Source organism: Hibiscus syriacus, unplaced genomic scaffold, assembly GCF_006381635.1.
Source record: "Hibiscus syriacus cultivar Baekdansim isolate YM2019G1 unplaced genomic scaffold, ASM638163v2 tig00003041_pilon, whole genome shotgun sequence".
Taxonomy (NCBI): Eukaryota; Viridiplantae; Streptophyta; class Magnoliopsida; order Malvales; family Malvaceae; genus Hibiscus; species Hibiscus syriacus.
The window spans coordinates 5,610,179-5,622,823 of record NW_024061960.1 but is presented as its reverse complement, the minus strand read 5'-3'; the positions used below and the strand labels follow the sequence as shown (position 1 = coordinate 5,622,823).

General features: G+C 34.1%; 2 protein-coding genes across 3 annotated transcripts; one reads left to right on the top strand and one right to left on the bottom strand.

Annotated features, from left to right (window-relative positions):
* The first annotated feature begins 1,166 nt into the window (after positions 1–1,166).
* On the top strand, positions 1,167–6,016 carry LOC120169928 (transcription initiation factor TFIID subunit 15-like). Its single transcript, XM_039177991.1, has 8 exons — positions 1,167–1,255; positions 1,600–1,756; positions 1,841–2,187; positions 2,445–2,639; positions 3,136–3,219; positions 4,662–4,740; positions 4,821–4,947; positions 5,456–6,016. Exons 2-8 carry the CDS (start codon positions 1,637–1,639, stop codon positions 5,686–5,688), a joined length of 1,185 nt encoding a protein of 394 aa, XP_039033922.1. The 5' UTR covers positions 1,167–1,255; positions 1,600–1,636; the 3' UTR covers positions 5,689–6,016.
* Positions 6,017–8,349: 2,333 nt separating this feature from the next.
* LOC120169914 (transcription factor bHLH111-like) lies at positions 8,350–10,700 on the bottom strand. Of its 2 annotated transcripts, XM_039177980.1 has the most exons (8): positions 10,309–10,700; positions 9,714–10,232; positions 9,500–9,608; positions 9,257–9,388; positions 9,004–9,075; positions 8,828–8,893; positions 8,689–8,727; positions 8,350–8,589 (listed from the first exon to the last, which is right to left on the bottom strand). In XM_039177980.1, the coding sequence occupies exons 1-8, from the start codon at positions 10,662–10,664 to the stop codon at positions 8,431–8,433; spliced, it is 1,452 nt and encodes a 483-aa protein (XP_039033911.1). In that variant the 5' UTR covers positions 10,665–10,700; the 3' UTR covers positions 8,350–8,430. The 2 variants fall into 2 exon arrangements, with proteins under 2 accessions (XP_039033911.1, XP_039033904.1); XM_039177973.1 differs by having other exon boundaries at positions 9,500–10,232.
* Positions 10,701–12,645: the final 1,945 nt, after the last annotated feature.

Sequence of the window (12,645 nt, the reverse complement as noted above, 5' to 3'; positions counted from 1 at the left end):
TTAAATAACATAATTTGCTTTAAATAACTACCATGATGAATACGAATTGTCAGTTCAGTTTTATGGATTATAAGGTATAATTTGTTTAGAAATTTTCTTAGTCATCGATAATGCACATATACTTTATAAATACAACTGTTTGAATTGAGATCTCCAAATAAAATAACACTCACTTGTATCACTAAAATCATCGTTTGATGTGTTATCAATAATGTTTAAATGAATGATTAGTATAAAGAATTGTAAATATCACTATAGGTTGGAAGTAAGTGAAATGAATCGATTGGTGACATATTCGATTCATTTGAATTGGGTACAAGTTATTATAACTTTAAATTTTTGAAAAAAATCAATTAAGCTTTAATTTTTAAAAAAAAATCAATTAAATTCATTTGTCATGTTATTATTTATACATGTACTATTACATTAGTACTAAAATGGTTAATAATAATTCTCATTAATTAAAGGGTCATAATTATTATTTTTTTAGTTTAAGATCACAATTGAGTGCAACAAAAAGATTATAGAGTGAATTGATTTTTCTTTTCAAAAGTTCGAAGGCCTTAATAATCATTGAACCTTAATTTTATTATATGATAATTTCTTATTAGGTTATTTGAAAACTACGTGATAAAGTGATAAACTTAATTATAGTAAAAGATAAATTAAAGAAAAAAATAATAAATTGAAAATTTTGGTAAAATATTAACCCCAAATATATATTGGGTAAACTACTTATTTGATCATCCACCTATTGTTTAGTTTCTATTTTGATCACTCAATTATTATTATTTTTTAAATCATATCTAATATTATATTTTGATTATGTTTTAGTCACCGATCATTACTTTTTTAATGATGATGCTGCTGTGATTTTTTATTTTTATTTTTATTTTTCAATGCTGACTTTACATTACTTTATGACACATCAGCTTCACTGTTATTTTTTTAACGGCAGGTGACTAAAACAAAACTAAAACTTAACATTAGGTATGATTTTAAAAATATTAATAATTTTGTGACAAAAACAGAAAATAAGTAATAGGTGGATGATCAAATAGATAGTTTACCCATTAATTAAATTAACCCGGGGCTCGTAATAATAATATAAATAATAAAAATAATAAGCCCTCGTTTCTATCCTTTCGTAAGTCGTACGAGGAAAAATAAGAGCATACGGTGTCGTTATCTACAAACTCTGCGACGTCATAACATTTGCATTTCCATCTTCCGGCACCGCTGCCTTCGTCACCCAGTAAGAATACTATGTCTCCCTTCTCTCGATTTTAATTCTTAGGTTTAGACCGCTTACCTTGTATTTCCTGTTCATAATTACCCTAACTTTTATTTTTGCGATTTTGATTATTTTTCCTTCTCTCAAATATAAATTAATTAAAGATTTTTTTTCCAAAAGAAAAGTTGCGATCTATCTCTCATTTAGTTTCGATAATAATAAATGTTCTCACAATTTCTGTTGATGCAACGATATAGCGTCGATTAAGCTCTCTCTCTCTCTCTCTCTCTGTGTGTGTGTGTGTATGTGTGTGTGTGCGTGCCTGTTGTTAGTTATCACTTTAGCTAAGCTTTTGATTTCTTTAGGATTTCCTTGAAGGCTTTTGATGAATTTGGAGAAACGATGGCAAGCAATTCAGGAAAAGGAGCTCTTTCAAATGGTTCCGTCTATGTTTGCAATTTACCGGAGGGAACTGATGAAACTATGTTAGCCGAATACTTCGGAACAATTGGCTTGCTAAAGGTATGAACTTCTAATTTGAGAATATATAATATATGCAGCTGTGTTTTTAGTTGATTATTGTAGTTCTTTTTGATGATTTTCTAGAAAGATAAGCGAACTGGTCGACCTAAGATATGGTTATACCGAGATAAGGTGACAAATGAGCCGAAAGGGGATGCTACAGTTACTTATGAGGATCCACATGCTGCATTGGCTGCTGTTGAGTGGTTCAACAACAAGGATTTTCATGGGAGTATAATTGGTGTTTTTATAGCAGAGAGTAAGAGTAGCAATGCTGTTGTAGATCCTTCAACTGTGGTTGGTGATGGTGGTGGATTGGAGGAAGATGTGGCTAAGGATATGAATGGGGGTGGTGGAAGGGGTAGAGGTCGGGGTGATGCTTCAGGGAAAACATGGCAACAGGAGGGAGACTGGCTCTGTCCAAATACAAGGTCTGTGATATAATATTGGTGAGCAGCTACTTCTTGCACTTAGATGTGGCTAAGGATATGAATGGGGGTGGTGGAAGGGGTAGAGGTCGGGGTGATGCTTCAGGGAAAACATGGCAACAGGAGGGAGACTGGCTCTGTCCAAATACAAGGTCTGTGATATAATATTGGTGAGCAGCTACTTCTTGCACTTTTTCGAACATCTTTCAATGTTTTTAATTTTTATTGCTATGTACATCGTTTAACTTTTTTGATTGCAGTTGCTCCAATGTCAATTTTGCCTTCCGTGGTGTGTGCAACCGCTGCGGAACTGCTCGACCTGCTGGTGCATCCGGTGGTGGTGGAGGGGCCGGTGGTCGTGGGAGGGGTCATGCTGCCCCTGACTCTGGAAGTCAAGGTCAAGGAGCAGGTTCCACTGGTGCACTTTTTGGCCCAAATGATTGGCCTTGCCCTATGTATGATTTCTAATGCTTAAGTGACTATTCTCCTAATCCTTGTGTGTTAGATTTCCAGCTCTCCTTGTTAATCCTTCACAATCCCGATTATGTTCGTCTGTTTTGTTATACAATTCATTCCAAGCTGAAACTCTAGCTTTTGTAACGCCTTGCAATAATATAGCAAAGTGCAGATTTGTACTCTATTGACTTCTGCTTTAGCTAGGTTCAATATTATGTTTGAGCACATGCTTTTCCAGGTTTGTCTATCTCTGCACATGTCCCTTCCCTATATCTTTGTTGGGGTGCAGCAGTGGTTAGTTACCAGAGAATTTGAATAGGAATTTTGGATTTTACATGGAAACTCATAGATACTATGGAGACCAGAATGGCTCAAACCTGCACCTTCTGGTTAAGTGTTTGGTGTTTAGAAAAAAAAAACTGTGTTCTTATATATTTGAATGCAAAGCCATCTTATGCAGTGTTATTCACTTCAGTCTCAAGTTTTGTTTCACAGGTGTGGCAATATCAACTGGGCTAAGCACACAAAATGCAATATATGCAACACAAATAAACCTGGTCACAATGAGGGTGGTGTGAGGTATGTTATAAATATTTTGACGTTAGCTAATCTTAAATCAAGTTAAAATCTTCGGGATATTTTGATTGAAAATATGATATTCATTTTTTTTTGCAGTTAATTTGCTTTCTACATTTTTTTGTGGTCTACATTTCAGTCTATTATGAGATAACCCTTGCTGTGATTTTGACCTTTAATTTATGTACGAACGATTCATTTTCTTATAATCTTGCCATTTTCTGTTTTAGTTTTTGGGTAGTCATTTCTCGTATTTTTTTCCTCTCTCAAAAACATGATTTCTATATGTTATCCTTTTACAGACGCACATATGATTTTAATGACTGCATATGAATATTGTTTAGCTATGTATTTATTTATATATGCACTGCATTTTATCTATATTTTTAATTTTCTGACTGCCGGAGGTCTTCCACGGAAGCTACTCTCAACCTGGCGTTGGGAGCAGCCTACTACCCTACCTCCCCCTTACCCCATACATATGGGAATTGGGTTTTGTTGTTGTTGTTGTTGTTACTTTTTTGAGTCTTAGTTGTTATTGAAGAAAATTCAAACCATGTTTCATAGACATTATAGATGTTGTTGCCGGGGTTACTATTAATCAGTTATGAAACATTTCCATCTGATCCGGCCAGTCCACCTCAAGTAAAGTTGCTATAATGTTGCTATGCTTTCAATGAAATACATTTTTACCTTTTCCTACTGATCCTTTTTTAGGGCAAAAAAATCTACAGTAATCCCTTTACTGGAAGGAGGATAATAAAAGGAAATTGCATTACACCTAATCCCTATATTTGTCTGTAGTTCATCCTTTTTATGGTTAACAATTTTATTCAAGATTACAGGACAACAAACAATGGTCTGGAAAACAACCTATATATATTAACTGTGCCACTGAAAATTTTGTTTGCGGAAAGTAATTGTTTTATGCGGTTGTCTATCAGTTTCCATTATTTGATCATGCTAGAATATGCATGCAGTGCGATTGGCTACCTAAGCCTAATATCAGGATGTGGAGCAGAAAGATTCTTAGATTTAGTAACATACACATTCGCCTACTTGGAGAGAAAACTGATTACCTATTCTATTACGATCTGAATTGCATCTATCCTTCCATATCGTGTATTCTAATCCTTGTAAACTGTATTTACTGATTCTCTATCGACATTTTGGAGTAGGTACTGGTACTGAATATTCATTCTTGTTAATAGCTGCAACAGTAATCTTGAGCAAGTAAATTAATTCTGTTGTCAATGCATTAGATTTGTTTCCTCGGTTCTATTGATTTGACTCATTTACTGTGCTTTTTTTAATGAAAAGGTGGAGTGAAATGCTTGATGCTTATGCCATTTTACTGCAGTTCTCAAACTTTTGGACCATGTTTTCTCCGATTCTTATGGTTTTGCGCAATACTTCTTAATTTACGTTAAACTTGTGCTTAACAGAGGAGGACGTGGTGGTGGTTACAAGGAACTTGATGAAGAAGAGATAGAGCAAACGAGACGACGTCGACGAGAGGCAGAAGTAAAATATACCTCCATTATTATAACTAGAAGCTTAACCATGAATCTTACTTTTGATTAGTAATTATGCTTTAATTTCAGGATGATGGTGAGATGTATGATGAGTTTGGAAATCTCAAGAAAAAGTTCCGAGCAAAAACAAAGCAAGCTGAAGCTGGACGACCTCTACCAGGCTCAGGCCGTGCTGGCTGGGAGGTTGAGGAACTAGGTATTTGGATCATTATGTTGACAACTGGTTCATATAAGCATTATGTGTTTTAAGATACTGATTGGTATACATGTCTAGGTTATTTTCTCAAAGAGAATGTGAAATATATATGACCCTTCTGTTTGGATTGCTAGGCTCCATATTAGTGTTAGTGATCATGTCCTACAAACAAAATAAAGGAAGTAAACACAACTTGGGTTGCTATGCTTCATAGTTAATCAAATAGAATGTGAAAGATATGTGGCCCTTCAGTTTGGGTTGCGAGACTCTGTATTAGTTTTAGCGATCATGTCTTGGCCTTTTGTTTTGTGCATCTTATAAATTAGCTTTAACCAGTGTAGATGAGTATGAGATTGTAAATAAGAGCATAGAAGGAAAATTATATGCATGTTTTTGCTAGTTTTACACCTTGAATAAATGACTAGATGAATAGAGGAACGTATTTCTATTTTGATGCTCTGATATAATATTGGTGTTCCATGTTTTGATAAAAGCGGTTACCTGGCAGGTGTGTTTGACAGGGATGGAAGAGAAAGAAGCAGAGATAGAGGACGGGAACGGGATGATAGAGAAAGTAGCAAGAACAGAGATCGTGAAGATAGGGAAAGATGCCGTAGTCAAAGCAAAGAGAGGGACAGGAGAAAGGACCGCAGCCGTGATTATGATTACGACCGAGATAGAGATTATGGGCAGGATAGGGAACGAGATAGAGATCGAGAAAGAAGTAGGTATTTTTACTGAGAAAATAAAGATTCAGTATGTTGTTGCACTGATTGCTAAATGTTCTCTCACATAATTGAAACTGAGTTGAGTTGTTATGTTTAGTGTAACTGATAGCTGAGACTACTCTCTAGAGTTTCTTGTATTTCTTTTTGGTACGAGGCCACAGCCTGAGAATAGGTAAAGGTGTCCCAATTTCCAGGGTCCGATTTCCAGACCCTGCGAAATACCACCTATTACCGGTGGTTGCTTACACCAACTGGATTAAGCTCTAGGTTTAGTTTGATCATTGATGTATTTCTAGATTTGCTTCTATGGGTGTGCTAGCCGTTGTGGGCTTTGATTTGCATTTATGCATTGTTAGTTTTCTATTAGCTTCTCAATAGAACCATGGCAATCTTGGACATAAAAAAAGATGAACATTTTTGAAGTTTCCACCTTTGCATGAAAAGCCGCATAAAGATTCTGTTGGACATGGCATTTTATAATTATTTTTCCAGATGCACAGGAGGTCGTAGTTCGAGGATAATTGAAACCAGGAAGGAATTGAAAAAAATGTGGTATAAGCCAATTGTTTTAAACATTGGCCTTGGGTTTCAATTTTTGACCTAGTTTTTATCAATAATAGAAGATTTATTTATCAATTAGAAAGAGTTTATTAGGTGATGAAGCTTTAGTCCAGCATTGTTCAAGTGTAACCGTGCAAGTGAAGAAATAGATTACCATGCTTGCATGCATGCATCCATGTAAAAGACATGTAATGTGAGGAAAGAGTTGAAACTACGACGTGAAGCATTGGATTGAGATATTTGGAAAGCCAACAAAAGATAAAATATAGTGTCTTTGGAGAACGAAAAATCTCGTCTTTAGGCCATTGATTCTATATAGAGCAAGTGTATGATCATCGACTAAGGTATCACAGGTGAAACAAACGGGTGGTTCATTGAAAAAATACTACAACAATCTACAAGGTCTATTGAGAGAAATTGACTCTTGAAGGCCAAATATAATATAGTGTCAAGTTGGTATTCAATGTTATATGTTATATAGTGACGTATCCTAAATAATTTCTTAGGGTGAACATATATAGACTAATAATATAAAATTTTCATGTAGGGTGGGTACCACCAGTAAGATGGACGATTAACTTAAAGAAATTCAGATTCAAAGTAAACAAATACCCACCCTGGAACTCATTTGCATCCGTCGCTGATGCTGCAAGAAGATTGAGGTTACATATTCCTATGAGGCTTCGATAATCGACTAGAAAACATTCATAGATATATTCTGTAGATACAACCATTCTCCACATTGGAGCATGGGTATGCCCATGTTCAACGAGAAGTGGTACCACAATCAGTATGGTAGGAACTTCCACTGAAGAACCATCAGGTTAAGTTTTTGCGTCAAAAAGCCCGAGGACTGTACCTCCTTCAACAATCCTCTCTCAATGGAAAATCACATTCTTCGTTGAAAAAGAATGAATATGTTGAACTGAAATGCTGTCATTATGAAGGAACTAGATACTTAGTAGACCTGTTTTAAAATCCATGGATATCGTAAATGGTGGCACAAATTGCAGTCAAGTAAAAAGCATAATGATACAGATAAAAAATACATACTTGAGATTGCTAAAGCTCTTCTTATGAGGGCTAATATTCCTGGGGATATGTAATTATGCATGTAGTTTATGGTATCAACAGGACGCCAACAAAAGTTGTTGAAATGCATACTCCTCTTCAAACATGATCTCATTTTGTAACTCTTTCCTCAATCTTGATGATGCCACTATGTGTGTCTGTTCATGTCCCAAAAGATCAATGTTCGTACACAAACTGATCCTCGTGCCATGAGATGCATTTTCATTGGTTATGGCCTACACCGAAAAAGATATTATAACTTCCATCCCACTGATAGAAGAACTTAAGTAAGTATACGATAATGACATTATATGATATAATAATAATTTTAGTCTTTAAAAATTATATATTTTATTAATTTGGTTTAAATCTAATATAATTCAATCAGTTTAACCCTTCATATTTTAAAAAAAATCATCATTTTAGTAATTATTCTTCTCCCATAAATATTATTACTTCCATGTAACTTTATTAGTATAATAATAGTTTAACGGTTGTTGTTTATGGTATAATTCAGTTATTCAACTACTGCTTTGATCCAATGAGCTTGTTTGGTTTGAAAACATCGTAAAAAAATATTAAATTGATAAATTTTTTATATATGAAGGTTAAATTTATTGAATTGGTTCAAATTAGGACAAAATTGATAGAACGTATAAATTTTGTAATAGTATTTTAAATGAATAAATTGTTTGTAACTTTAAAAAAAATAGTGTATTTGTTACCAAGCATTTATCCTATTTTTTTCTAGTTTCATTGTTATTTGAGGGACATCAAATTGGGTGCAATGACTTGGATCGTAATATTCCTTCCAAGTGTTAATTATCTTATTATCTACTGACTTCTTATATGATTATATTTTTCTCCTTTAAAAAAATACATATTTGTGATGCCCATTATATGTTTGAATATATATATATATATATATATATATATGTTTGAATATATATATTGTATAACCATTGAAACTGTTACTCTTAGGTTGATCTATGCAAGCAAAATAAAATTACTGCAAAAATATATACAGATTTAGAGGAAATTAATGTTTCACATTGTTTTGTTTAAAAGTAATACATATAATCATATATGTGTATACAAATGTCAAAGCATGAGCTTTAATTCTTCATCTATACAAACAACCCCTATATGTTGGGCTCCAGTAATCTGAACCAGTGTTTTCATGGTAAACTTTTGGGGTACAAGATATTGGAACCAAACATAAACCTCTGCTCCTTAGATCATCCTTCCCATCTCCTTTCTGATATTTTCTATCCCATGGATCCTAAGATATCATCATCACCAGCATAATCAAAATTAACTTCAATTTCATATATATATCTGTTGAAAGCAATAAATATACAAGCTTTGCTTGATAATTTACCTTGAGAGAGTTGGGTTTCATGTAAGGATTACTCAGCAACTGAAAAACAATGCAAACAAAGTAAAGCTAATTAGCATCTAGTAAACGTGTATAATAATGTTGATGAAAAGTGTAAACTTGTTGTAGGAGAGATTTTGACCTGCACTTGTTCTTGTAGGAAGTTGATGTATCCAATTGCTTCTAGTAAAACTGAGGCCGTATCAGTCTGCAACTCATTGGATCAAGTTAAGTCAGATTATAGACTGTTGGTGATAATAATAGAAGATGCAATTGGACGTCAGGCTCGCTAGAAAACAAGCTTGTTCTTAGTGCTACCTTTCCAAATGGCGACACAATTTGTTGAAGTGCTGTTATCTTGTCTCCCAGCTTCACTTTTGGGGCGTGCATCTATATAAAATTATTCCAGTCAATTTCTCACCCGTAATCATAAGCAACGTTATCCAGATTTGGTATTTCAAATGATAATGAGATACGGTAGATTTGTATATAAAAAGTTTTACACAATCTTGTCATTTGTGTGTTTGTGTGCGCGTGTATATATATATATATATATATATAATTTACGTACCTTTACTGATGAAGCTGAGGAATTTTCATGCTTAGGCTTTTTCAACACTGTGGTACTGTCAGATGTTTCTTCACCTCTTTTCTTCTTTCCTTCGTTTGCAATTCCTTGTGTTCGTCCATTGCTAGTTCTTGTCTGCATTTATTTATATGAAATTTTTCGCAGAATAAATAAATAAATGGTAATATGAAAGGATAAATTAAGGTTGACAGTCATAGATATGATTAAATTTAAATGCTTAGTTACCTGCAGAGAATTTGCAGCTTGGAGCCCTTGCTTCTTGCAATCTGATAAATTCAAGGGCCTAAAACGGGGCTTTGATGATGCATGGATGTCAATCAAAGGCTTGTTTAGTCTGCCATAAGTAATGTTACTTGTGGTTGGAGAAGGAGACATGGATCCATAAAAGTTAGCTTCCATTGATATTGAATTGTTAATAAGACTGTTATAAAGATGATACCCATTGCCGCCATTGTTAGTCGTCTTGAGAGGCCTTCGAAGATAGGAACTCGGAGGTTCCATATCAACACTTGGGTTCTCCATTTTCACATCCTGATAACATGGTAAAAAAACTGGGGTTTTCACTGTTTCCATTCCACAAAACGCACCAGGCTGCTGCTGCTGCTGTGATTGTGAGTAGTTTTCCATTGATTTCGGATTAATAAACTGTGGGGGATTAACTTGAGAGTCCGGTGGGGCAATGGACCAGTGGCTAACCATGTTGGACAACTTAGTTAGCCTTTCTCTTTCAATCGAGCTTTGCTGATCGTTATCGGTGCTACTTGTATCGAACCCTTCGTTCATGTTTTTGATAAAATTATTGAAAACCGACGAGTTTGAGATTTCCCAATTGCCATCAATTTTCTTTAAGTAGTCACAAGCTGCAGGTTCAAAGATTCCGGCCGCCGATGAGTTGCTCTTCGATGATATCGACTCGAATAAATTCTCTCCTACATCTGCACCGTTGTTTCCTACATTTCTGTCAAACAAATCTAATGCAATTAAGTAAAACAAAACACGAAGAATAAAAGCATAAACAAATTCAATTTACTTACGATAAAACATGGCTCCAAAGATGATTATCAGAACCATGCTCTCCATTGATCAACCCATTAGACTGATGAGGATCAACGGTCGGTTGTTCAACAAGCCGACGTGTACCACGGCAGCCATCGGACGACTTGTCGACACTAGTTAACACAGAATGATTGGAAGCATTAGTCAAGGAAGTGGAGATTGAAAGCACATCATCCTGATCACAATTAGAAGAGTGAGAATTAGGGTTTTGATGATGATTATTGTGATGGTACCAAGAGCTAGGGTTAATAGTCCATGGAGAAAGAGAGGTTGCATGGTGGAGATCCCACCAACTGTGCAGTGGAGGGGAGGTGGCAGTGCAGTCCTCAGCCATATGTGTAGCTTGGGTGAGATATATTTTTGGCAAATATGAAGGGTATATGTAGATCGTTGGTGGTGTGGGATAATGGGATTTATAAGGTTATAAGATGGAAGGATCAATAGTATGGGGTGGGACAATAAACAATGCAGCGTGAGTTTTCCACTATCAAGTTCGTGGACAATTATTATATATATTAATTCATCCATTCGTGCCCTTCAAGAACTTTGCTTTTCCCCTACCTAATTTGAACAAGAAATTATAGAATTTTGATATGAATAAATGATTGTTTAGAAAATTTTATAGTAAATACTTATAAAATAATTACTAGACAACAAAAATACATGAAAACGATGCAAAATTATATATGCAAGGTTTAGTTTCGATTAGCTTCTCTTTCTTGGATCTCTCCTACTTGATTATCGAAAAAGCAATGACTTATTCTTAGCATTAGGCTTAATACATAATTTTGGCAGTTTACCTAAAAAAAACCCTTTATGTAATTCATTAAGGAAATGACACATAAAATAATTATTTACAGAAGTGATATATATTTCAATTACATAGGATATAAGCGTGTTTTGTTAAACGCGTCTTTATCATACGTAATAATCTAGGTGAAATACATTATTAATCAGACGTGACTACATTGATTTTCCTCTTAAAATTGGATTTCAAATGTTGGACGGTTTATGACTACATTAATCCCACATCCCACCTGATTCTTCATACTAGGAGGGAGAGAGCAGGGGAGGGAGGGAGGGAGGGAGGGAGGGAGGGGAGGAGGAGAGAAGATTTGTATTGTGAATGCGTTAGAGAGAGGGGGACAAACGGCGGGGAAGAGGGGGGATTTTTTTAAAAAAGATTTCAAAAAGAAATTCAAAAAAATGTAAGTGTGACGTATATCAATTAACGGATTTTTGTAATGTTTGTTACGACCGAGACACTTAAAATGATAACGTTTGTAACAGTAGGTATCTACATTAACCGGAAAAAAAAATTAAACACCTAAATAGGAAAAAAAATACATTTTTTTTTTATAGTTGAGACTTATTATTATTAGGGTAAACTACACGTTTAGTACTTAAACTATTAGTTTTGTTTTATTTTAATACCTAAACTTTCATTTGTTTCAAAATCATATCTAATGTTTACTTTTTGCTTCATTTTGGTACCTTGCAGTAAAAAACTTAGTGGAACTATTACAACATGACCCTTTTTTATGGGTAAATTACATCATTCATCACTCAACTATCTTCTCAATCCTATTTTGGTCATTGAAGTTTAATTTTTTTTAATTTAATTACTTTACTTTCAAATTAGTCCTAATTTAATCACTATAATTTTCAAATTTGTTTTTTATTTTAATTATATTTTAATAAAATAATAACAAAAATGTCACGTCAAAAAAATATTAATAAAATAAATTAGAGTGATTAAAACATGAGCAATTTGAAAGTTGAGTAGTTAAATTGAAAATTTTTAAACTTTAGTGGCCAAAATAGGAGTGAGAAGATAGTTAAGTGATGAATGATCTAATTTACCCATAAAAATGTTACGTAAAACAATTCCGTTAAGATTTTAACGTCATGTACTAAAATGAAACAAAAAGTAAATATTATGTATGATTTTGAAGTAAATGAAAGTTTAGGTATTAAATGAAACTGTAGCACCCACATACCGTTGTGGGTGACCTTATTCGATCCGGTGTGTCACATTAGGGCAACCGGAGTGACCCACCGTAAAAATCCTGGAAAAAATTAAAAATTTCTGTTAAAACATGTAAAATCATAAAACAATTTATAAATACAAAAGCAAAATTTACCAATAATCAAAAATAAAACAGATTTCAGAATCGTATATAAAATAAAATACAACCTACATGCTCCCTAATCACATGCACCGTACTCTGCAAGCAACACCGGGTGGATCTCCATTACTGATGTCGATAGCTATACTGGTTTGATTCTTTTAACCTGAAATGGGAGTAAAAGAA